Source organism: Penicillium verhagenii, assembly GCF_028828195.1.
Source record: "Penicillium verhagenii strain IBT 33310 chromosome Unknown utg000005l_segment0_segment0, whole genome shotgun sequence".
NCBI classification, from domain to species: Eukaryota; Fungi; Ascomycota; class Eurotiomycetes; order Eurotiales; family Aspergillaceae; genus Penicillium; species Penicillium verhagenii.
The window spans coordinates 2092575-2117400 of NW_026643169.1; the positions used below are offsets into that span (position 1 = coordinate 2092575).

Consider the following 24826-nt stretch of genomic DNA (forward strand, 5'->3'; position numbering starts at 1 on the left):
GGAAAAGAGGAGAAAAAAGCTATCAACATGAAAGAAAGTCGATAAAAGCAGCCCACTAGGGGCGCACATTGTTTCAAAATGGAACTGTAATCCATAAGGGAGTGTCAGAAAAGAATGAAAGAGGGCCCGGTGTGCTATTTTCAACAAGAACAGATCAAAGGAAAGATGACCGTACTCGAAGGAAAGGGCAGATGGGAACGAAGTCAAGATAAAGATGGGGGGGATAAAAAATGTGACATATATGAAATCTACCAGAGATTTCCCAATCCTGCTACGCCCCGCGATCTACGCGGTCGTATGGTATCAATTGTTACTTGTCGCTTAGTTGATGTACCAGGTAGCGCCAGAAATACGGCCAGCGGAGAGAGAGTCAAAGGCCTCGAAGAAAGCCCGCGACAGATCGACGGAGCCATCGTCGCAGCCCATGCACTTGTCGACGACGGTGCCGGTCTTGGTGACACCGTTGTAGGTGATGGTCACGGACTTGCCGCAGTCGGAGTCGACCATGACGCCGACAGGGAGAGCCAAGACAAGCTCGGTCAGGCCATCGTTGGTGGTTCCACAGGCACTGGGGTTGCTGGAAGAGGTGGCAGTGTCGTAGTAGGTCAAGTCACCGGTGCAGGGGGAGCCCTCATCGCAAGTGCCGGAGTAACCATCGGAAGAGGTGGTGGAAGCAGAAGTGGTCGCAGCGGGAGCAGCCGAGGTGGTGGAAGTGGCCTCGGAGGAAGTGGTACGCTCGACAACGGGAGCGACATAGGTGGAAGTGGAGCTGGAGCTGGTGGTGGCAGGCTCGACGGCGGCGGCAACGACAGCGGGGGCAGCGGTGGTGGCGGCTTGCTCGGTGGTCACGGGAGCAGCGGCAACAGTGGTGCTAGAGCTAGTGCTGGTGGAGCTGGTGGTGGGCTGGACAATTTCTTCGGTCTTGGCTGCGTGGACGGCGGTAGTCTCAACGGCGGCGGAGGTGGTCACAGGAACGACAGTGGCAGTCGCAGTAGCAATAAGCTCCTGGGGGTAGAGAGTGGTGGTAACATCGACGGTGGTCCAGACCACGTCGGTGACAGTTTCCCACACAACAGCACGCTTCTCAATGGGAGCGGCGAAGCCAGAGAAGGCAAAGAGAGCGCCAGCAAGGGCGAGGGTCTTGGTGATTGGGGCCATTTCGATGAACTTGGGGAAAGAATGAAGGTTTTCGAGGGAAAGTGATTGTAAATGATAGTCGACTGCACAGCAGTTTGAAATGACCAAGAAGCACTCAAAGGAACGAGAGTGAGGAGTCGCAAAGGAATGGCGAGTTGGAGAAAGAAAGAAAGAAAAGAGAGGATCCAGGCGCTTTTAATAAAATAAAAAACCAAGTATAACGGAGTACGGGCGGAAATCAAACCCCTTCGACCCACCTTCCCTTCTTTCCACTTTTCCTTTCCACTTTTCTCTTTTCCCATGGATCTAATTCAAGCCACAATTCCCCTGGTTTTTGGACCCAATTATTCCCGAGTAACTTACCAGTTCCCCCCAAAAAAACCATTAAAACCATTAAAACCATTAACTTTCCTCACAGGTACCCGGACTCTGGATCTCACGGAACCTAACACTTCAAAGCCCTGATTGGCCCCATGGAGTTACGCCAACGCAGGTGCAGGGGTTGATGTGTGCCACCGTTTTTCTTTCTCCTGACCCTAAACCATTAATGGGTCCGGGCGGCTGAATGAACCGATCCAATCTTAACACCAATAGGAAAATTCCCCCACCTTCTTTGGTGATTCGAGACTTTCGCCAAAACTGAGATTCTTGGCTTCTGGATTCTTTTTTTTTTCTTCACTTTGGCTTTCAAGAACGGGCCAAGCATTTTCTATCATCGTATGTACACCTTGCGCCTTAATGCCCCTGACAGGTCTTATTGGCTGTATGTACTGCGGGTCCCTGCGCCAGCATCCAATTGGTACGATGATGAGACACGGCGATATCTACATGTACACTCAGCTGAGAGATCTGACTGGGCCACGAATGATGATGCCCCAACTGCATTACTGCCTACACTATGAGAGACACGACATACCTAAAAGCGTCCCTCCCCCCCGCTCTGTATGTACGCCCGTCGCGAATTTCAATGTTCCACCTGAAAACGCATTTTCGCTCCCCATCACATCACCGCGAATGCTGTAGTCACTGTGGGGCTTTGTAAAAAGTGTGGCTTGCGGTGGAAACCAAACCAAATACCCTGAAACCACTAACATCGATTCGATCATGACACCTGAACGGTGCGTTTGTGTGTGTCCACTTGTCCACGGGCTACGAACTGAGACTTAGGAGGGAAAAGAGTGTGTCCGTCTATACCATGTATCATCTATGCACTTCTACATGCATATCTCCAATATAACTGCCAATGTCGTGATCTCCGACATTTGTCCCCGCCCCACGTAACAACTTTGAAGTTACAAGCACACCGAACCACCCTGTAAACGCCTCGTCTGTGGGCGCATCATAATACGCATTACCACAGGTTCCCAGATCGGTGATGTGAAACGATTCCGATCTCCATCACAATTCTAGACCGAACTGGGGTCTCTACCCCCCGACCAATTGATGGGGGTCTTTTCGCATTACGGCCCCGTCGGTAACGGTAACTGGTGGGAATCCACCACACACTCTGGACCTTTCTCTCGCGCTTGGTTTTCGTTTTTTTTTTTCGACCGGCCAGTCAGTGTTGCTCCACTCGGCCGACGATCACCCCGGAATGAGAGGGAGGTACCGTGGTAATTTGGACGAAAATCGGCAAGTATATCGAGCGAGATGAAATAAAATATTTTCATGGTCGGATGTTTTACTGGGTAGACAAGGGCTGGGGAGTGAGGAGTGGTGTGGTTGCTGGTGCTTTTTGACCGGGCTGGGGTGCAAGGGTGTTCGGTAGAGTGAACGGATCTGCAAAAATGCAACTTGACCACAGTCTCTTACAGTCTCTTCATTTATTTTGCATTGGAAACCCTGGATAAGAAATCTGCGACCAATTTTGGACATATCCGATCGACATGTGCAATACGATTGTAGGAATGTGCCGACCTCGTGGCGTCGGATCATTGAAGGCGTTCGCTCTCCAGGGCATTCCAAGTGTGGAACCGTTGTTACATCAGGAACCCGTGGACCTAGACCCAGTAACATCGGATTATGTGGGTTCGGGACGTTTTTCAAAGTTTCATCATTAAGCGTTCTATGGTTCGGTTCTGCAAAGAACCCTTGGAACCATTCTTTCAGTCTTCTATCGCCTGCTCTTCTGGAACGTCAAATCGCCGGATATGGAAGGCGAATCCGCTGGGTGCCGGCTCGGGAGGTTTCCGAGTCCTGTTCGCTGTATTGATTAGTGCGAGAGGTACAGAAGAGCACCGGGTACTCGGATGATGGAAGATTGCATCTACAAGGGCATACATATTTGAGAAACATGTAATGAACATGGGACGTCATTGTAACAAGAACGTACATAGGAAATTAAAAGAAAAAGACTTAACTGGTAATGTGCGCCTGAGAAAACCACCAAAGACAAAAGAAAAGAACAGGAAACAAAACCATCAATCTCGTCATAGAAGTACATAAATCACACTCGGTGTGGCGTTGCATGGGGAACCAAGGGGAAGAAGAACAGAAACATTAGACAATGTCAAGGCGAATCTAACCCTGGCACATGAGGCAAGCCTCCTTGTTTTCAATGCTGCACTGGAGAACAGCGTCCGAGAAGATATCACCCTGGGGGCCCTCGCCCTCGGCGACAACCTCTTCAGCGGGAGCAGCCTCTTCAGCCGAAGCGATGACCTCAACGGGAGCTGCGACAGGGGCAGCAACGATGGGCTCAGGGACCAGAGTGCGGGGGCTCTCTTGGATGGGAGCAGGAGTAGCAGTCTCAGAACGGGGCACAGCAGAGTAAGAGGAGACAACACCACCAACACGCTTCTTAGAACGGGCAACGTTGGTATCCTCAACCTTCAGCGCCTCCTGGTCAACAGTGAACTGAATGGGAGCAGAGGCGGCCATGGTACGCAGGTAGTACATGCCAGTCTTCAGACCCATCTTCCAGCCAGCAAAGTGCATACTAGTGATCTTGCCCATGGTAGGTTCCTTCATGTGGATGTTCAGGGACTGAGACTGGTCAATGAAAGCACCACGGTCGGCAGCCATCTGCAGGATGTTACGCTGGGAGATCTCCCACACGGTCTTGTACAGAGCCTTGATGTCGGCGGGGATGTTGGGGATGTTCTGGACAGAGCCACCGTCGGCGATAATACGGTTCTTCATGTTGTCGGACCACAGGCCAAGGTCGACCAGGTCCTTGAGGAGCCAGGGGTTGACAACCTGGAACTCACCAGCCAAGACACGACGGGAGTAGATGTTGGAGGTGTAGGGCTCGAAGCACTCGTTGAAGCCCAGGATCTGACTGGTACTGGCAGTGGGCATGGGAGCGACCAGCAGACTGTTGCGAACACCACTCTCGGCAATCTTGGCCTTCAGGGAAGCCCAATCCCACAGATCAGTAGGAGTACGGTCCCACATGTCGTACTGCAGGATACCCTGCGAAACAGGAGAGCCAGGGTAGGTCTCGTAGGTACCGAGCTGCTTGGCCAGCTCAGCGGAAGCAGTGAGGGCACCGTGGTAGATGGTCTCGAAGATCTGGATGTTGAGCTGCTTGGCCTCGGGTGAGTCGAAGGGCAAACGCAGGGCAAGGAAAGCATCGGCCAGACCGTTGACACCTAGAGCGATGGGACGGTGACGGAAGTTGCTCTTCTTAGCCTCAGGGACGGGGTAGTAGTTGATGTCAATGATCTTGTTCAGGTTGCGAACCAGAACCTGGACGACCTCGTGGAGCTTGCCAAAGTCATACTCGCCACGAGCAGCATCAACAAAGGTGGGAAGAGCCAGAGAGGCCAAGTTGCAGACGGCGACCTCATCAGGGGCGCTGTACTCGATAATCTCAGTGCACAAGTTGGAGCTGCGAATGGTACCCAGGTTCTTCTGGTTGCTCTTGCGGTTGCAAGCATCCTTGTACAGCATGAAGGGGTTACCGGTCTCAGTCTGAGCCTCGAGGATAGCATACCAGAGCTTCTGGGCCTTGATAGTCTTGCGACCCCGGCCTTCGCGCTCGTACTTCTCGAAAAGGGCGTCGAACTCATCACCGTAGACATCGGCAAGGCCAGGGGCCTCGTTGGGGCAGAACAGGGTCCAGTCGCCGTTGGCTTCAACACGCTTCATGAACAGATCGGGAGTCCACAGAGCGTAGAAGAGATCACGAGCACGAACCTCCTCCTTACCGTGGTTCTTGCGCAAGTCCAAGAACTCGAACACATCGGCGTGCCAGGGCTCGAGGTAGATGGCAAAGGCACCGGGGCGCTTGTTGCCACCCTGGTCGACGTAGCGAGCAGTGTTGTTGAACACACGTAGCATAGGAACGATACCATTGGAGGAACCGTTAGTACCGCCAATGTATGATCCAGTAGCACGGATGCGGTGAACATTGAGACCGATACCACCAGCGGTCTTAGAAATCATGGCACAGGTCTTCAAAGTGTCATAGATACCCTCAATGCTGTCACTGCTGACATCAACCAGGAAACAAGAAGCCAGCTGGGGCTGGGGAGTACCAGCATTGAAGAGAGTGGGGGAAGCGTGAGTGAAGAACTTCTGGGACATGAGGTGGTATGTCTCAATGGCCTTCTCAATATCCTCGCCGTGGATTCCCACAGAGACACGCATCAACAAATGTTGAGGACGCTCGGCGACCTTGCCGTTAACCCGGAGGAGATATGAACGCTCCAAAGTCTTGAAACCGAAGTAGTTGTAGTTGAAATCACGGTCATAAACAATGGCCGAGTTGAGCTCATCGGCGTGCTTCATAACGATCTCATAGGTCTCTTTGGAGATCATGGGGGCAGCCTTGTTGTTTTTGGGGTTGACATAGTGGTAGAGATCTGAGATAGCCATGGAGAACTGCTTCTTAGTCTGCTTGTGGAGGTTGGAAACGGCAATACGAGCGGCCAGGATGGCATAGTCGGGATGTGTGACGGTCATGTACGCAGCGGTCTCGGCAGCCTGAAGGACGTGGCAGTTAGCAAGAGAAAAGGAAGAAAAAATTGTTTCAAGTGCCAAAGGATGGCGGTGGCGACCATACCAAGTTGTCCAGCTCAATGGTGTTAACTCCCTGGTAGACACCAGAGATGACTTTTTGGGTGATGGCAGCAGCATCGACGTGCTCAGGGTCAAGACCGTAACACAGTCTGGAGACGCGAGCAGTGATCTTATCAAACTGCACGCGTTCCTTGCGTCCATCTACGAGAATCCAGTTAGTTTCTGATGTTGGAGGTCGGTGGCAAGACTAGCTTCAAGTCTCATGCACAACGAGGAGGGAGTTTGCCCCGCGTCTCGAGCGAAAAGGCTTCATCTTCGATGGTTTCACGTACCTCTCTTGTAAACGAACATTTTGGCGTGATGATTGAAAGGGGTTTGCAAAAAAAGAGGTTTGAAAAGCAGTGGGTATTAAAGAAGAGTTGCAAGCAATAGAGGATATTAGGGATTTGGAAGGAGGGGGGAAGGTATTTTGGAGGGGATTAGAGATAGAGGGGATGGGAAGAAAAAGAAGACTGGATCGGAGGGGGAGGATATTTGATGTCGCCAGGGCAGACGCGTTTTTTCGCGAATTGGCGTCTCCTAGCAGCCAGCTTCTCAGTAATTATTATGTGGGGCTTTGTTGAAAATTAGTTAGGATTGGTAAGCTTTGTACACCGTATGTTTCAGCGGGGTTTGGAGATAGGGATGGCGAGAGGTTTATATTAGCTTCCACATGCGTTGGGATTCCTATATAAACTATGTAGATACAAAGTTAACCTGCTGAAGTCACCCTGCAGACTTTTCTGGATTGATTTAGACTTCATAGAAGCAAGTTAGGGGTGTCTGTACGCTACTTTGACTGGTAACGGCATAGTTCAGCTTACAAGCAGATAGGTATAACCTTAAAACTTGAATAGGTAGCTTTGCCATATAGAATGTCCTACTTTGAGCCCATTCCATTAGACTGAGACTCTTTCACAAGTAGAACATGCCTCGAAGGGCCTGTAGAAAGCTCGACTGAGCGTCAAGAATGTATATTTCAATGTACCGCATTTACCACGCTAACCCGATATAGGAAAACCGAGTTATGGATCGCGATGGTCACGTGCTTACGTGTCTGGGTCCCATCCGATGCTCGGAAGCTCCTCGCGCATGGCACCGGCATTGCGGTGACCGAGCGGAGTCCAACATTCCGGGCTCAGGCAACTCCGGTGTCACTTAAGCTACATCTACTTGCGCCCCCGCATTGCTGATCTACAAGTTGCGGTGACGGTAGGCATGGATACACGTCGACCCTTGGCTCTTGAGCGCCCACTCCGCCACCTGGCGACCTCCTTACAGGAATAGGCAGCAGGCCACAGTACTCGAGCCTGCTGCCTAAGGCGTTGTTTTGGGATAAGAAACAACAAAGGGGCAATAGAAGTATGGAAAATAAAGCACCAAAAGCAATCGAAATTGCCTTTCTAATGTGATAAGCGGTGTGGGAACTCGATACAAAGCCACATGGATGAGCAAGACATTCAACATGTTCGAAATCGCCCTTTTCCAAAAGGATGTGGTAACTGAGAACACATTCAATACAGCATATCCAAGCCAAATTATTTATCAATACATATTGAAAGGTCGCACTGTGAGAGCGAGAAACTGTTTGCTGCTGTGAACTCTTAGAGAAGTGCGGCAGCACCAAAGAACAGCGCAGCAGCGAAGGCGGTGCTCGAGAGCTGCTGACCGCCCACAGCGCCAGCAACAGAAGGCGAAGGGTAAGCCGAAGCGCTACCGGACGCAGTGCTGCTAGCAGAGCCAGAGCCAGAGCCAGATGTCTTAGTACCAGTGGTCTTGGAGCCGGAGGTCGAGGCAGCAGTGGTGAAGCCGGTAGCGGTACCAGTGGCGCCAGTACCGGTGGTAGTGGCACTGGGAGATTTTTCTGTAGATCAACATTAGCCTCGGGCCCTAGATAAGATATCGATCTAGTCGGGTCTCCTGTAGATTCTTACCAACAGTGTAGCCGTGGCTCTTGCAGGTGTTGGAGAAGAAAGTCAAGGCGGAATCAGCGTTATCTCCGCACGTGCTCTGGATCTTAGACTGGATTGTCTTAGAGCAGCAGATAGTCGCGAGGTCGTCGGGGTTGGCCGTATCACTATCGAAGATCAGCATCATGTCAGTCGCAAACGTATGGGTGTCGGTATCCTTACCCCATCACGGAGATAACACATGCGGGAGTCTGAGAGGCAGAGACGATGTTGGCGAGGGCCATGAAGGCCAGGGCGAGAGTAGATTTGAACAGCATGATGCAGGAGACTGGAGTCACGGATTGGAAAAGATTAGGGAGAGTCGGGTAGATTGGACGGATTGGATGGATAGATCGCGCAGCGAATCGGTTGTAGTAAAGACTGTGAAATAGCGAAGGAGTGACTATTGTGGGAAAAAAACGAAGGTGTGCAAATCGAAGACAAAGAGTGACGAAGGAGAGATAAAAGCGGATCTCGATACGGAAAGGATTCAGGGTGGGAATAATCAGGGTCTTGAGGAGTGACCCGAGTGGGCGCCGCTACTGCAGTTTCGTCTTTGCTCAACTAAGGAATTGATTGACGGTCCCTGACCGTACGGTAATGTACCAGTCCCTGAAATTATCACCTGTCCGCTCCATTTAACTAGTAAACATACTTCCGTATTAACGTATTGAAAGTACTAGTGTATATGTACTCCCCCACGACCAAGCACCACTATGCCTATAGTCGACTAGCGTCAGGGACCGCGGACCCTTGGCCCCAGTCAGCTGCTTCGATTATGTCCACTGTGGCATAACGATGCATTTTCCGTTACAGTGAGCCGAATGCATGTTTAATGTTAAATTGCACTACTGCAATTATGTTCCTGTCTTACTTGCAATTAAAACCGAAATACAAAAATCAAACGATGGTCTGAAGTGGTGTCGTCAATGTCTCACCTTCCGATCCCAGGGATAGGCAGATGCCCTAAAAAGCATGTCTCTACTAGTATGGGTTTAATGTCGGAGGTTTAGGGCAAGAATTCCTATCATTTGTCTGAACTTTATCATTTTGCTATAGTTCGTCTGGTCTATTTTAATCTACTCAACTAGAGGTACATACTAGATATAACCTTGGAAATATTGGAGTAGACCCATGGATGTACTAAAATTCGTATTATGAACAAGATGTTCAAGACATCCATGGATCATCAGTGTATCTTCCAAGTACCTGAGGTATTCAACGAATACTGAATGCTGGGACAGAGTAAGTGGGTACCTACTAGTAGGTATTAGTCCCTAAACATACCTAGCACTTGATGAATTTGGATGACCAAATTACCGACCACAGACACCAGTTGACCCTGGAAAAGAAGCAGTCCTAGAGCAAGAACAAACTTGAATGTTCATCCGAATACTTAATTAGTGGAAACCTTCGAATCTTTCATCAAGTCAATGTAGTATCACTCTATATGCAACATGAATCTATCGCACGCTGACACAATGTTTCCCAGTTTTGTACTTCATTAACGATCATGGCTTTTCCCATGTAGGATCATAGATGCTCGAAACCATCTCCTGAATCGGCAGCCTAAAATCCACAATCTCCTTCCCATTAACCAAATCATTCTCCTTCACCCTCTTATCAGCCGCCTCTTCATCCTTTGCAATCCCTGCCTTAACATGCCTCTTAACCAACCTCGTCCTCGCAATCTCAAAATCAACATCTACAAACCACAATTCATCCATCAACCCGGCTGCACAGCGCCACGGCTCCTTATTCAGACTTAAATAATTTCCTTCGAAAAAGATGACTCGACAAGACGCCGGGATCGGAATATCATCATCAACGGGGTCCTTAATTGCATGATCAAAGCTGGGAGCATACAGCGCCGTTGAAGCCAGTGTCACCGGTTTCCGTAAAGCTTGTACGAGCGCCAGGAATTTCTCTCCGTCAAAGGTGAATGCTGCGCCGCGGCGCGCGAATGCATAGTCCGGATCTGACATTGCCGATAGCTGGGCACGAGTGAGGTGGTAGCCATCCATCGGGATAGCTGTAGCGATTGGTGTTGAGCTGGGGTTTTCTGAGGCATATATTTTGTTGATTTGCTGGGTCATCATGTTGGCGAGGGCTGTCTTGCCAGAGCCTGGAATACCGCTGACGGCGATCATTAAGCGGGCGTCATCGGGGGTTGAGCAGAATTTCGCTGCAAAGAGAAGGTTAGCGATTGAGCATGGAATTATGAGGTGTTCGTTCAAGGCAGGGTTCTGCGGCCATTCAGAACCGACCAATGCGCTAGACCGGGGCTAACAGGGGTTAACTTGGGTGATGGATCGCCCACTTACCCCAGGTCTTCTTGACCAGGTGCTCCACCTGTGGGTTCATGATGCAATTAAATTGCTGATCAAGTTTGGGTATCATATAATGGACTTTGGGTATGAAGAGTTCTCGATGTATGGTTTCTGATTGTGCTCGGCGCGGCGATCTTCAGGAGGGTTCGTGTCGCGTGCTGCTGCGGTATATGCTGGTGAGGATCACACTTTGAAGCAATTCCTCAAGCTATAACAGAGATCGTGGGGTGAGATAGCGTGAAAGGAGTGGAGGCTGGAAAGGCTTCAATATGTACGCAGTCTGGACTCTGAAGTGTGTTTGGTCGTCGTCGAGAATGCTACACAATCCCGCGATAACGGATTGGCGGGGCTGTCTATGACTGAGCCGGTGGGGACTGCTGTGCTCCGAGGCCTAACGGACTTACGTCACAAACCATTGGCCCACCATAGACAGCAAATGAATTGTCCATTTTCGTGGAGGAATGGCCAACTAAATTGAAGGATTAAGATGTGAATTATCAATGTATGTACAATAGGTCTGATACTAGCGTTTTTTAAAGTGCTGATGACATCATGCACGATTTACTCCTAAGGCTGCAGCGTGTGGCCGTGCGCATTTATCGAACAGAAAGAGAATGGACGAGTCACGATCGAGAAACACAGTCAGATAATAAGGATAAATGATGAAGTGGTATTCGGAGAACAATGCTCAGGCCATTTTCGAGGAAGATGAATTGAAACAAAAACACTGCGCTGGAGCCTATGCGGCTAAGACAGACACAAAACACAATCAGGAGGGCCATGGCCGGGACCACAATGAACTGGCGAAACCACCAGAGATCTTCAAACGCCGTAATCCAACAAACCCTGTCCTAGAAAAGAAGCTTCACAAGATAATTAGATGTTCCAACGAAAAGAAAACCCCGGGCAGAAAAAAAAATGGTCATAATAAATACTTGGAAGATGCAATATGTGATAAAAGGGTCAATTAATCAATCGGTACCTTCGTTGTCGTTGGCACGGGGGTTAGTACCAGTGCTGAGGCCACGGCCCAGGTTGCGCGACAGGCCAGCCCCCGCCCACCAGTCATCGGGGATATCCTCACGACGGGCGAGTCGATCCAGAATGGCCTGCATCTGCTGAAGATCTGTATCGCTAGAGTCGGAAAAGGAGAAAGAGATGGTGGGGATTGGAGGGTGGTTGCTCAATGTGGAAGGAAGACCAGGCGAGCGACGTAGTGCAATTGGAAGACCTGATGGACCGGCGATTCGATGGTAGTTTACAGGGGTGTCTTCGTCTTCCGATGAACTTAAATCACAGGGGTGAAGCTGATCCGGGTATGGGTCTAGAGCCATGTGAACAGGCGGCAATGTTTGGGAAGATGCGGTAGAGGTTCGAGAGGTGCTGTTGTGCGAGGCGTCGGTGGTGGGGCCAGTGGTTGAAAAAAATGATGTGCTAGTGGAAGGGAGATGGGCATCTGGTGTAAGAGTAGAAAGAAGAGTCTCCCATGCGTCATTCTCACGCTCGCCATCCGGGCTCACGCTTCGCTGGCGGTCACCAAGCCCATCTATGGGAGGGTCTTCATTGGATCTGCCTGGTGTGTTGTCGTTACGATAGTCTCGTAGAATAAATGATGGGATGTAAGTTGGCGAGTCGTGATTGAGAGTACTGGTGCGGCGGAGAGGAGGGAGAGGGGGAAGACGGACACCATCCGAGGGTAAACGGGCGGAGGTAGCGGTCCGGTATGCAACGGCAGGAGCAAAGTTTGGGGTGAAAGAAGGGCTCGGGCGGCGATCAGCGCGACTGAGGATGTCGGACAACAAAGCCTGTTCCCGGGCGGTTCTGGCACGGCGGGCTAAATGGTCTGCGTCACGACTGGGTTGTGGACGCGCAGTGTTCCGGCCTAAAGCTTCGCGACGACTCGCATCAAGATCTAACCCATCCTCACTAATTCCCAGATTCAGAACAGGAGATCGTACCCCCATCTGAGGCTCAGCTATACCACGCTGTATCTCATCGAGGATTTGGGAATGGAATGCGGATAAACCGCCGACACCACGCGCGCGAGCAGTGTGACGCGAGGGACGTCGAAGGGAGGCCTGGCGACGGATCGCTGATCGTGCGGCTGCAGAAGAGTCCTTTTCCACAGCAGACTTGGAATCGTCTGACTCTGACGGCTCGCGCCATAGTCTATCATCATGTCAGTCAACGCGGCAACGAGGTGGCGAGGTGGCGCAATGCGATCGCATCCAGGAACAAAAAGGAGGTTGACTCACGGAATACCCATTGCTGTAATCGTGGGGAAGAAACTTAGTGAACAAAAAACGAGGGAAACAAAGAGAAACTTTTAAAAAAACGATGTGTACGCGACCCCGGAAACACAAGAAGTAGTGAGTGGAGATTCAGGATGGAGTCCGATCGGAAGGGGGATGATTGCGTTTTTCTGCCGGTTGGTCGGGTTATCACGTGACCGGGTATTTTTATATACTGGTCTCCGCTCTCGACTGCGGAGCTTGTGATTGACCGATCGTCATTGCGGAGGACAATGACTCTGTGAGCTCTTTTACCCCAAATCATGACAATTGAGCTTGCCTAATAAGCAGCACATTTTGGTGGAATGATTGAGTTAGGCTTAAGTCGCGTTTCGCGTCTTCTCCAACAGACCCCGCTTACCTGGAAAGCCATCCACATTGCGGGGACCAACGGCAAAGGCTCGATCAGCGCCTACCTCTCCCACCTTCTTGCAACTGATGGTGTCCGCTGCGGCCGTTTTACCTCCCCACACCTGATCGACCGGTGGGATTGCATCACCATTGACGAACGAGTCGTGCAAGAATCCCTATTCCGGCAAATCGAGGACCAGGTCAAACTACGAGACCAAACGTTGGGCATTGGAGCATCCGAATTCGAGCTCTTGACTGCTACGGCATTTGAGATCTTCAACCATGAAAATGTTGAAGTCGGAGTTGTCGAGGTGGGCATGGGTGGCCGCTTAGATGCGACGAATATACTGGGCAACGTGCTGGTCTCGGTTATTGCCAAAATTGGAATGGACCATCAGGCGTTCTTGGGCTCAACCATTGAGGAGATCGCCCGAGAAAAAGCTGGAATTTTGAAATCAGAAGTCCCTTGCGTGATTGACAACACCAACGAGCCAGCGGTGCTAGGAGCCTTGTCGACGCGTATTCAAGAACTTGGTATCGAGGCAACATTTGTCTCCCCAGACAAGGTAGAGGCGCAACTCCCACCGCTTGCACAGCTTTTCCAGAAGCTAGATCTAGAACCCCACCAACAAGAAAACATGTGCTGTGCGGTAACAGCATTGCGCATTGCTTTATCTAAGATCCGCCCTGAAGAAAATGCGTTTTCCCTTCTTCCACATCTCGCCAACGTGAGGTGGCCTGGTCGGTTGGAAAACATCAGTCTGAATAGTCTTGTTGGTCGTGAAGAACCCGCTCTCCTTGACGGTGCTCATAATCCTCAGTCTGCTGATGTTCTGGGGAAATATGTTGACCGTAAGCTACGACCCCAATCTGGAAACGTGACATGGGTGGTTGCGGCTTCCAGTGGGAAGGACCTGGCTGGAGTCTTTCGCTCCATCATTCGGCCTGGAGATAATGTTGCAACCGCCGAATTTGGGCCCGTGGATGGAATGCCCTGGGTCACACCAACCAATGCTGAGGAACTTGGATCAGCTATTCGATCTATTCCTGCCATTGGCCAGGTGAATACCTTCGAAGGTGATCTCATCCCCGCAATCAAATGGGCCAGCGATGTTTCTCAAGGTGGACCACTAGTTATTGCAGGCAGCTTGTACTTGATTTCCGATGTGCATCGGTTGCTCCGGGAGGCACAAAAATGATACCCTTGTCCTTTATTTACACAGCTATGTATCCATACGAGGACATTTGAAGCAAACAATTTGAATCTTGGGAGAATTAAATTCTTCCAAGGTTCCTACCTTTGGAGCAGACTGGTATTGCGCAATGATCCCCAGGTCCATCTAAAACCACCGGACAGATGAGCCTGGATGAATTATCCCGCCGACCTTCAAAGGCTGGCAATGGATTCAAAAGCAGGCACATGTACATATCACGTAGTAGGTAAAATGCCCAGGTGTTTTGATACATACATAGTAGTACCTAATATAACGCCACCTGGCCCTGGAGGGACCTCTGGGCAGCGAGAATTGAATCACAATCTTCAAGTATCAACTTGTACATCAATCGGGCGTGCAGACGCACATGCAGCCCTCACGTTCTATGGTTCCCCAGATGCTCTCGACGAAAGTGCTCCAGGCCTGGTCCAAGGTTTCCAAGGTTATATTTACCCCTGGACCCGCCGGGCCCACGATACCATCGATTGAATCCATGTTCCAAGGTTTTGGTGGAAAAGATGTGGACTCAAACTATGTACTGGAGAGTCAATCCACTTCATTGTTGAGACACCTGGGCATTTTGAACATGTACCAACATTTGAACCTCAGACTAGGATATGTATGTGCACTTGATGAACAAATTCACAGCTACATGCCTACATATTGCTGTACAGAATGTGATCTGACAAGGCTAACAATAATACATGCTTCTATAATACATTTTCAGCACTATTGAAATTTATGTTTGGGAAGAATCAAGTTTGTAAACCTTTAGAGTGGCGTAGGGCTGATCGGCGGGCAAGTCAAGCACAGCCGCTGCATGATGCGGCGAGCGGCCTGTGGAGAGGAAAGTTCAAAACAATCAACAATTTACACCCATACGCTCCAAACACCCTGGTTTAGTCTGGTTGCTGTCGCTCTGCTCCCGGGGTGGATTCGAGCTAATTATTCTTCTGCGTTTCCGTCCTTTTTAAGCGCATCAGCCCCAAGTTCCACATTTACGCGCGCGAGAGAGCTCCTGTGATCGCTTGGTGAGACTCTCTCCCTAACACGCCTGCATACGGAAAATACCCTCAACCCCTATAACACTCGTTTGCGACCGGATTGATTCAGACAAGTTAACAATCTGATCTCTCTAGAACCTGCGGACATGAACCCTGAGACTGTTGCCCTCGGCTCCTGCCTCTTTCCTTAGCTTCCAACCCCACCCCGTCTACCTGAAACAACATTCCGAGACTGTCGATCGGATCGAATCCTCCGCACTGAACTCCAGAGAAATCAGGCCTACTCTGCCATGGTATCTCGCTCCGGCGAAGGGAATGAGGGGCCGCGCCCCCTCACCCCCTCCAGGACCCCCGGCACGCCGATTAAACCGCGATTGACACGGATCAGCACCAGCCCAACCAAGCGCGATGAGAAACCAAAGGAGGAGAAGGTCTTGAAGTCGTCGGCCAAGGACGTGGCAGAGCTGAAGGATTACGTATGGATCCCTTTAGATGCGCCCGCGCATTGTGAGGTTGAACAGGTGCTGACTATGAATTTCTACAGCAACTGGGCGACTGTCTAGGGAAAGGAGCTTTTGGATCGGTCTACCGTGCATTGAATTGGAATACTGGGGAGACAGTCGCCGTGAAGCAAATCAAGCTGACGGACCTTCCTAAGAGCGAGTTGCGCGTTATCATGGTATGGGAATCTACCCACCGCGCATCTTAATGGGAAATCTACTAATACGAGACGTCTCAGCTGGAAATCGACCTCCTGAAAAACCTTGATGTGAGACTCCCCCCCCCACGTTCGGACGAGGGAACTTGTTATTGACGAGATACAACAGCACCCGAATATTGTCAAGTACCATGGATTTGTGAAGTCGGTCGAAACCTTAAACATCATTCTCGAGTAAGTGTCCCGAAGAAAAGGAGGTGGAGAATCATGATGTTGATACTTCTTTAGATACTGTGAGAACGGCTCACTTCACTCTATCGCAAAGAACTTTGGTCGTTTCCCAGAAAACTTGGTTGGTTTATATATGTCCCAAGTGCTGCATGGTCTACTGTACTTGCACGAGCAAGGTGTAATCCACCGAGATATCAAGGGTGCAAACATCTTAACCACAAAAGAAGGCCTGGTCAAACTCGCAGATTTCGGTGTGGCCAGCAGAACAACCGGTCCGAGTGAGTCGAGCGTTGTTGGTACCCCGTACTGGATGGCACCCGAGGTCATTGAACTCTCGGGGGCAACTACCGCGTCGGATATTTGGAGTTTGGGATGTACCGTCATCGAACTTCTCGAGGGAAAACCACCGTATCACAACCTACAGCCGATGCCGGCGTTGTTTCGCATTGTTAACGATGATCATCCTCCACTTCCTCAAGGTGCTTCACCGGTATGCATTTACTGATATCCAAAGAGTATGTGCAACACTGACAGTAATATAGGCCGTGAAAGACTTCCTGATGCAGTGCTTCCAAAAGGACCCCAATCTGCGTGTCTCAGCAAAAAAACTACTAAAACATCCTTGGATCGTTAATGCTCGCCGAACAGATTCTGTTATCCCGAAGAAATCCACAGAGTACGAAGAGGCCGTGAAAAGTGTACAGGAATGGAACGAAGCCCTCCGGTCTCCCGGTGCAGGTACATCGAGGAAAAGCAACAAGTTTGAACACGGTGTCGGACCTCTTTCTACACAGCGCAATTCTCTCGTGGACACATTGCCATCTCCAACTTCCCACAAGACTACTGATCGGTTCCGTTCCCCAGAATCTGCAGAAGATGACAACTGGGACAATGATTTTGCGACAGCGATCTCCCCTAGCGCATTGCAGCTACCTCATCTTCGACCTCATGATAACTTTGGTGGAATGCTTTCTTCCGAGCGACTCAAGGCATTTGCGTCGCTCGATGGGACAATGTTGAGACCCGACGACAGCTTCGATGAATTTGAAGATTCATCCATGACAATACAAGATAATGACCCCCTACAAACAATACGGCCATATTCAACCAAGCCCTCGGCAGTTGAACCGTCCAAATCTCACAGCCCTGTTCGGCCTCAACCGAGCAAGCCTTCGGCATCGGCTTTGCAAAATGTCCCAATCCTGACACAGAATCCTGTGCCACCGATGAGGCGAGCACGCCCGGCTAATATCTACAAAGAAAACTCCGTCGAGGATTACAGCGATCTCATTATGGCAAACGAGGACGTTCTTGATCGAAAACTTGGTCTAATTCTCGAAGACGACGATCCTGCTTCCCCGGTACATGAAAACGGATACAACGCGTTTGATGACGATCGAAGCGGTCAGCACCCTCAACTGCGTAAGCAGCTTTCTGTGAAACGCGACCGTTCAACAATCGAGATTCACAAGTTTGCAGAAAATGAAAGCGACGAGGATTTCTCCGATATCCTCGGAGCTGAAGAAGTGGGCTTAGATACCGAGGAGTGTGATGACGGCTCGGATCGTAGCACTTTGATGCTGAACTCCAAGTTGTCTAATAACTCATGGCTGGGAGATCAAGATGACGACGATGATCCTTTTGCCCAACTAGAGGAAGGATTTGATGAAATGGATCTAGAGGCTAACATCGCGCGCGATAAATATGCACGCCTAAGGAACCAAGTTGAGGGACTGGTGGCCTCTTTGAAGACATCCCAGGACGAAGAAGTCCTCGCAGATATTTCGGAACAGCTCCTCACTGATTTCTGTGACCTGCCGGAGACCAAGAGCATCATCATTAGCGCACATGGAATGCTGCCAATTTTGGAAATCCTTGACACATCGCGCCGCCGAGACACTATCATATGCCTACTCCGCGTTGTCAATGCCATAATTTACAACGACTACGAAGTCCAGGAGAACCTGTGTTTCGTTGGTGGAATTCCCATCATCAATGAGTTTGCATCCAAGAAGTATCCGCGCGAAATTCGTCTAGAGGCCGCTGCTTTTGTGCAACAGATGTATCAAACATCCACTCTTACACTGCAAATGTTTGTTAGTGCTGGCGGTCTTAATGTCCTAGTTGAGTTTTTGGAAGACGACTATGAGGATGAGCGCGATTTGGTATTGATTGGTGTCAATGGAATTTGGAGTGTCTTTGAATTACAGGTGACTACATCCCGATCACATAGTCTTTATGAGACTTAAACTAACTGATACTCGTAGCAGGGGTCGACTCCGAAAAATGATTTTTGCAGGATTTTGTCGCGTAACTCTGTTCTCGACCCCCTCTCACTCGTGCTAAGCCGTGTGTTGGACGAAGAAGGCCATCTGGCGGAGGTAATTGAGGGCCGCATTGCCAACATCTTCTTCATCTTCTCGCAGGCTGAGAATCATGTCAAAGAGATGGTTTCGGAGCGAACTGTGTTGCACAGAGTTCTTAAAGAACTTAAACGGATGTCCCCCATCCACCAAATCACAATGCTCAAGTTCATCAAGAACCTTTCTATGCTTTCGACTACCCTGGACTCTCTTCAGAATTCCAATGCAATTGATGTCCTTACGGAATTGCTTCGGTCAACTATGAAGAGAGGGCATTTCCGAGAGGTTTCAAACCAAATTCTCAACACCATCTACAACATGTGCCGTCTGAACAAATCTCGGCAAGAGGATGCTGCCCTTAACGGTATCGTACCTTTGCTGCAGAAAATTGTCAATACTGAGCGACCCTTGAAAGAGTTTGCTCTACCGATTCTCTGTGATATGGCACAATCCGGTAAAGTTGGCCGGAGAGAACTATGGCGTAATAAGGGTCTCGCCTTCTATATCTCGCTACTTGCGGATCCATACTGGCAAGTGACGGCTCTGGATGCCATTTTCACGTGGCTGCAAGAAGAGACCGCCAAGGTCGAGGAGCATCTGCTAGACACTCGTCCAGACAGGAACTCCTTCACCGACGCTATCGTGCGGTGCTTGGCACTCACCAAGGCAAACGCCTTTGAGAATATCCTTGACCCACTACAAAAGCTTCTTCGATTAAGTCCCCCAGTGGCGTCCACATTTGCTCGGCCGGATCTATTCACGAGACTGGGTCAAAAGCTTCATCACAACAAGGCCGCCGTACGCTTAAATATTTTGCGTATCATATCGACAATTTGCGACTCAAGTGAACAACAAGGTGGTCTCCTTGCCACCTATGGCTTACTAGATGCCATTCGAGAACTTGAGAATGACCCTGCTATTCTCGTCCGAGACATGGCAGGCAAGCTCATTCAGTCCAATGAGCGCAGCGATGCGTTTGCCGCCAGCAAGCGTAGACCGGTCAGCCGCAGGAAAAGTACATCCACAACTCCACCAAATCTATTCTCTAGCTCGACACCCTCAACTCCCCAAGCCAACCGCGCAAGCCAACCAAGGGGATATTTCGAGGGCCGCGAGACCCCGCGCCATCCACGCAACTCCCTGAGTGTTTCTTCCCTCGCTATGCGACCGGGTAGTCGAGACGGAAACATGCCTTCTTCCCTTAGCACTGCAGCCAATACCGGTGCAGCTGCATCACGGGCTCGTGTTCCACGCGGAATGACCAACCGACTTTCTTATATCGAGACCCTTCAAGACGAGAGTGGACAAGCGCCTAGCTCTCTCAGTCGTCGACCTTCTGTAATTCCTCGACGCCGCCGGCCCGCGGTTGCCGATTCTGAATGGACATAACTTGGGTCTGTAAGGTTCGATATTGAGAACCTCCTGCCCATGTCATTGTAGCTGTCACTATCAATTTTTTATGTTTTTTTTATTTGTATTCTGATTTTAAAGAGAGGCTGGCGTCATCAAAAAGGAGACGGGGGGAAGGGGTTTGGGTCGTGAAATCATCTGTGTGCTTAATCGTCTTGTCGTTTCCCCCCACTATGATAGCACTGGGTGCTGCATATAGAACTTACATAAACGTTTGATCAGACGTAATTATTCATTATCAAGATGTTCCACGATTATGACTCTTGGTATTTGGTCAATATACGCTCGACTGCTTTTCCTTTTCGCATTGGCATGGCACATGTGACGTACTAGTAGTCCCTAAACAGGACTTCAATCTACTGCAGACTTACTACAGACTTGCCGACTCGTCGCTTTTCTAACTGTGCGTCGCCCATACTAGTCTTGCTAAACCACCACTGTCCTATACTCCGACACTCATCGATGACGTCGGCTGAAATCGGAATCACGTGTGGCAACTCGACCCCCGAGACCGGGCGAGGCTAGCCGATTGGCGGCAAGAACCGTCCCAAAAAAATCTCCCTGATCATACAATTCCAAGCAGGAGCATGGTTTAAGCCTGGCGCTTTCCCTGCATTTTCTCTTTAGCTAGCTGTTCTCGCCAGGACGGCACTTGGTCGGTATGAGCGTACCATTTCGCCTGCCGCTGCGGACTTTGGCCAATCCCGCGCCGGTAGTTCGCAACTCACCAAAAGCCTCGATTGCCAGCACTTTCTCCAGTCTAGCTACGAAGCCGTTGCGCACGACTTTCTCGCCTTCCAGATTGACTACCCAGCAATGGAGTCCTCGACAATGTGAACCAGTCTCGGGTGCATCCCTGTCCAGACGCTGTTTCGCCACAACAACCTCACCCCTCTTGACCGCGGAGACCAACAGCCAGCAAAAAAACGGACCGAAAGACAAGCCTCCGAAATCGCGGAAAGCGATTGTGTATCTGGTTGCATTGGGCGCTATCGGTGTTGGCGGAGTGGTGTACTCTCACGAGATCAAGCATGCATACCAAGCAGCGGGACGGAGTGGTCGTGTGGTCGGCACATTGGCAGTCTGCATCAATGAGTGAGTACCTTCCGCGCTTCTTACCGAGATTTCAAGAAAGGAATCCCATGACGAACTTCTCACTGACATTTATTTGAACCATAGTTACCGCGTTACCCTTAACAAAGAATCACCTTCTCCCGAAGAGCGCGATGCCAGCATCCGCGCATGCCACAAGCGATGCGCTGAGCGTACGCTCCGTGTGCTCGAGAAGAACGGATCTATTTTCATCAAGCTGGGCCAACATCTTAGCAGCATGAGCTATCTACTCCCGATCGAATGGACAGAAACCTTCATCCCGCTCCAGGACAAGTGCCCGGTGTCCTCTATCGAGTCGATTGAGGAGATGTTCATTCAGGATACCGGACAGACAATCGATGAGCTTTTCAGCTCTTTTGAGCCTTACCCAACTGGTGCTGCCTCGCTTGCCCAGGTGCACATTGCTACCCTGAGAGAAACTGGTCAGAAGGTTGCCGTTAAGGTCCAGCACCCGGCTCTCGCTGAGTGGGTGCCTTTGGACCTTGCGCTGAACCGATTCACCTTCTCTATGCTTAAGCGCTTCTTCCCGGACTATGATTTGGAATGGTTGTCCAAGGAGATGGATTTGTCTCTGCCCATTGAACTGGATTTCCGCATGGAAGCCCAGAATGCCACTGAAGCCAGCGAATATTTCAAGAAGCACTCTGACGCTCCATTGGTTATCCCCGAAGGTAAAATGAATATTCTTCAAGTAATGATGAGCCCCCAAAACTAACAGTCATTCTAGTTATGTGGTCGCAGAAGCGCATCCTTGTTATGGAGTACATCGCTGGCCGCCGTCCCGACGACATCGCTTTCCTCGACGCTAACAACATTGACCGTGACGAGGTCTCCGCTGCCTTCGCACACATCTTCAACGAAATGATCTTCGGTGACAACGCCCCGCTCCACTGCGACCCCCATGGCGGCAACGTTGCCATTCGTGTAAACCCCAACCGCAGCCACCCGAACTTCGACATCATCCTGTATGACCACGGCTTGTACCGCAACATCCCCCGTGAACTGCGTCGCAACTATGCCAAGCTATGGCTCGCCGTTATCGATGCTGATGTTCCCCGGATGCGTGAGTATGCACACAAGGTAGCCGGCGTCACGGACGAGCAGTTCCCTCTCTTCGCCAGCGCCATCACTGGCCGTGACTACTCTGTCTTGACGAAGCAGAACGTCGTATCTTCGCGCACTGCCCAGGAGAAGAAGGAGATCTCCGGCGCACTGGGCGAGGGCATGCTGCAACAGTTGGTGGTATTGCTGAGCCAGGTCCCCCGAATCATTCTTCTGATTCTCAAGACCAACGATCTTAGTATGTTTCCCAACAGTCCTTCAAATCATCGCTTTGATCGAGTATACTAACAACCTTACAGCTCGCAGTCTTGACGAAAACCTACACACTCGCCAGGGCCCGATGCGCACATTCCTCATTCTTGCGCGCTACGCCACCCGCACTGTCTTCGAAGAGCAAATTGAGGCGATCCGGGATTCTGGTGGCGTCTTTGTGAATTTCTTCCGGTACCTCTCCGCCTGGATGGGATTCATGCGCGTCGAGATAAAGCTGTCTGTCTATGAAACGGCTTTGAGCTTGAAGAGCCGATTCGGTCTGCGAACCGCGTAACGCATCACACTAACTTACGGTCGGCTCGCGATTTTGTTTGTTATTTTGTTTTGTAAATAGATATCCCCTTTTAGATTTCCGGGTTTGGGGGTTCAGAGCACGGATGTGATCATTCTGTGCATCTAGCGATGGCGTTCCTTTACTTCTTTTCTTTTTCCCAAGGGTTTTGCTGTGTCCCCTGTCCTCATACAGCGGTCTGTATAGATAGTCTTGTCCATATATTTAGACGCCATTGTACGTTTTTCTCACGCTCAAGGTTTCAATTGGCCCAGCGCCATATCACTCTTGCAATGTTACGTGTGGATAGAAAAGCGAGTTCTGATTTCATCGTTTCATTAAAACTATCAAGGCACCATCGCTTTTGAAGAGTAAAGTATCGATCGAGGATCCCAGATACCGAGGCGCCCCCACAGAAAAAAAAAAGAGCCCAACAAAAAAGGGATTCAAACATGCAAAGAAAGGGGAAATAAAGAAATTCTGTACAGCAAACAAATAACGCATATTTGTTTGAAACCTCCATCACCAAGACAATCTCAGTCGTTCGGTGATCAAATCCGGCTCGGAACTAGTTATCGCTCGATCAAAGGATTGTGCTTGTATTTTCACAGCGCTCGTGGGGTAATCACATCTCAGTTAAAAGAATAAAGAAAAAAAAAAAGAGAAAGAGCTTTGCTTGCTGGGACCGAGGTCTGTTTCAGCCCGGTTTCCGGATGCTTCCGCTTGAGTAAACAATTTAAACGGCAGCAGCAGCGGCACCGGCAGTGGCAGTCACATCAGGGATGGAGGCACCAGTTCCGGACAGGTCGGTAGACTTGGTCTTGGGGTTCTTGGTGTAGTAATCGGAAATGGCGGACTTGATAGCATCCTCAGCAAGCATAGAGCAGTGCACTAATAGAGAACAGGAGTTAGCAAATAAATCCCACATTGCACACGAAACGTGATGTCACGTCAAGAGATACATACGCTTGACAGGCGGGAGGCAAAGCTCCTTCGCCACATCGGTGTTCTTGATCTTGCCAGCCTCATCAAGGGACATGCCGCGGACAAGCTCGGTAAGGTAGCTTGATGAAGCAATAGCACTTCCACAGCCGAAGGTCTTGAAGACAACGTCGTCAATGCGGCCGGTGTCCTTGTTCACGCGGATCTGGAGCTTCATGACATCGCCGCAGGCGGGGGCACCGACCAGGCCGGTACCAACATCACTGTCGCCCTTCTTGAAGGAGCCGACGTTGCGGGGGTTGTTGTAGTGATCAAGGACCTTCTCGTGGTATCCGCGTCGCTGGACGGGAGAGGCAGTGGGGACACGGCTCTGGATGGGCTGGACGGATTGCAGGGCCGAGAGAGGGGAGAAAGTACGGGGCGCCGCAGCGCCGACGCGAGGGGCGACGGTGACGAGACGCTTGAACATTGTGAGTTATGGGGTGTTGAGTAAGTTAAGATCGGTTATTGTGATGGGTTGTTGAGGTTGAGGATGAAGGTGGTTGAAGGCGAAAAACAGATCTGATATGGGGAGAATGATGAATTCATTGCTAAATAATCTGATTCTTATTCAGCGTTCGCGCTAGTCCTAATGGGGAAGTCTAGAACCTCCGAGTCGCCGGACATCGGAGTTGACTAAGCATTCTTTTACAAGGGCGTTTTCTACAGTTTACTGCACACAGAACGATCAATTATTTAATAGAGCTGCAATAGTACGTCAAAATTGAAGGGGGAGTGAGGGCAAAATGAGCGCTGCCCCAGGCTGAACCCACTTTGGTGATATCACTGTCTGAGGGGCAGTGGCGAGCCTAGACGGACGGCCATTAATGTTGTCCGCGGTGGACTCTTCAACTTTCTTGTTTTCCGATGGAACATACCTCGGCCAATTGAATGCCAATGATATCAAATGGTGGGTATGACGTTCAAGGCAAAGATGTACATTCGATGATTTAATATTCGGTCAATTGTTCTGTTGGGTTCGATTTATTCAATTGACCGTCGTCCGGCCCTGGTCTTCACTACAGTAGTCCATCCCCCAGCACGAAGTCTCTAATTCCCCCGGTATTATCCGCAAGACCGCAACCTCCGCGGAGGTTCGGAGATACGAACTCGGCAAATTCAAAGAACCCGCAAAATCCGAGCATGCATGAACTAACTCGGGAACACGCCCGATCAACTGATCG

The 24826-nt window shown here is 50.3% G+C and overlaps 9 protein-coding genes across 9 annotated transcripts; 3 read left to right on the forward strand and 6 right to left on the reverse strand.

The window, feature by feature from the left end:
* Nucleotides 1–321: 321 nt before the first annotated feature.
* On the reverse strand, nt 322–1158 carry N7466_004306 (RlpA-like double-psi beta-barrel domain-containing protein; the record flags this gene model as incomplete). Its single annotated transcript, XM_057163703.1, has 1 exon — nt 322–1158. The coding sequence occupies one exon, from the start codon at nt 1156–1158 to the stop codon at nt 322–324; it is 837 nt and encodes a 278-aa protein (XP_057022384.1).
* A 2499-nt stretch (nt 1159–3657) lies between these two features.
* N7466_004307 (ribonucleotide-diphosphate reductase subunit RNR1) lies at nt 3658–6453 on the reverse strand (the record flags this gene model as incomplete). The annotated part of the gene is made up of 3 exons (XM_057163704.1): nt 3658–6066; nt 6146–6303; nt 6435–6453. The coding sequence occupies 3 exons, from the start codon at nt 6451–6453 to the stop codon at nt 3658–3660; spliced, it is 2586 nt and encodes an 861-aa protein (XP_057022385.1).
* A 1292-nt stretch (nt 6454–7745) lies between these two features.
* N7466_004308 (putative GPI anchored cell wall protein) lies at nt 7746–8368 on the reverse strand (the record flags this gene model as incomplete). Its single annotated transcript, XM_057163705.1, has 3 exons — nt 7746–8005; nt 8076–8218; nt 8274–8368. 3 exons carry the CDS (start codon nt 8366–8368, stop codon nt 7746–7748), a joined length of 498 nt encoding a protein of 165 aa, XP_057022386.1.
* Nucleotides 8369–9601: 1233 nt separating this feature from the next.
* N7466_004309 (kinase-related protein) lies at nt 9602–10454 on the reverse strand (the record flags this gene model as incomplete). The annotated part of the gene is made up of 2 exons (XM_057163706.1): nt 9602–10275; nt 10415–10454. 2 exons carry the CDS (start codon nt 10452–10454, stop codon nt 9602–9604), a joined length of 714 nt encoding a protein of 237 aa, XP_057022387.1.
* A 937-nt stretch (nt 10455–11391) lies between these two features.
* Nucleotides 11392–12686, reverse strand: N7466_004310 (uncharacterized protein; the record flags this gene model as incomplete). Its single annotated transcript, XM_057163707.1, has 2 exons — nt 11392–12589; nt 12676–12686. 2 exons carry the CDS (start codon nt 12684–12686, stop codon nt 11392–11394), a joined length of 1209 nt encoding a protein of 402 aa, XP_057022388.1.
* Nucleotides 12687–13016: 330 nt separating this feature from the next.
* On the forward strand, nt 13017–14261 carry N7466_004311 (dihydrofolate synthase; the record flags this gene model as incomplete). Its single annotated transcript, XM_057163708.1, has 1 exon — nt 13017–14261. The coding sequence occupies one exon, from the start codon at nt 13017–13019 to the stop codon at nt 14259–14261; it is 1245 nt and encodes a 414-aa protein (XP_057022389.1).
* A 1309-nt stretch (nt 14262–15570) lies between these two features.
* On the forward strand, nt 15571–19921 carry N7466_004312 (serine/threonine-protein kinase; the record flags this gene model as incomplete). Its single annotated transcript, XM_057163709.1, has 7 exons — nt 15571–15756; nt 15825–15959; nt 16020–16049; nt 16108–16172; nt 16227–16659; nt 16712–18379; nt 18437–19921. 7 exons carry the CDS (start codon nt 15571–15573, stop codon nt 19919–19921), a joined length of 4002 nt encoding a protein of 1333 aa, XP_057022390.1.
* Nucleotides 19922–20603: 682 nt separating this feature from the next.
* Nucleotides 20604–22664, forward strand: N7466_004313 (ABC1 kinase family protein; the record flags this gene model as incomplete). The annotated part of the gene is made up of 4 exons (XM_057163710.1): nt 20604–21037; nt 21122–21726; nt 21783–22355; nt 22417–22664. The coding sequence occupies 4 exons, from the start codon at nt 20604–20606 to the stop codon at nt 22662–22664; spliced, it is 1860 nt and encodes a 619-aa protein (XP_057022391.1).
* Nucleotides 22665–23397: 733 nt separating this feature from the next.
* N7466_004314 (iron-sulfur cluster assembly scaffold protein) lies at nt 23398–24072 on the reverse strand (the record flags this gene model as incomplete). The annotated part of the gene is made up of 2 exons (XM_057163711.1): nt 23398–23552; nt 23628–24072. 2 exons carry the CDS (start codon nt 24070–24072, stop codon nt 23398–23400), a joined length of 600 nt encoding a protein of 199 aa, XP_057022392.1.
* Nucleotides 24073–24826: the final 754 nt, after the last annotated feature.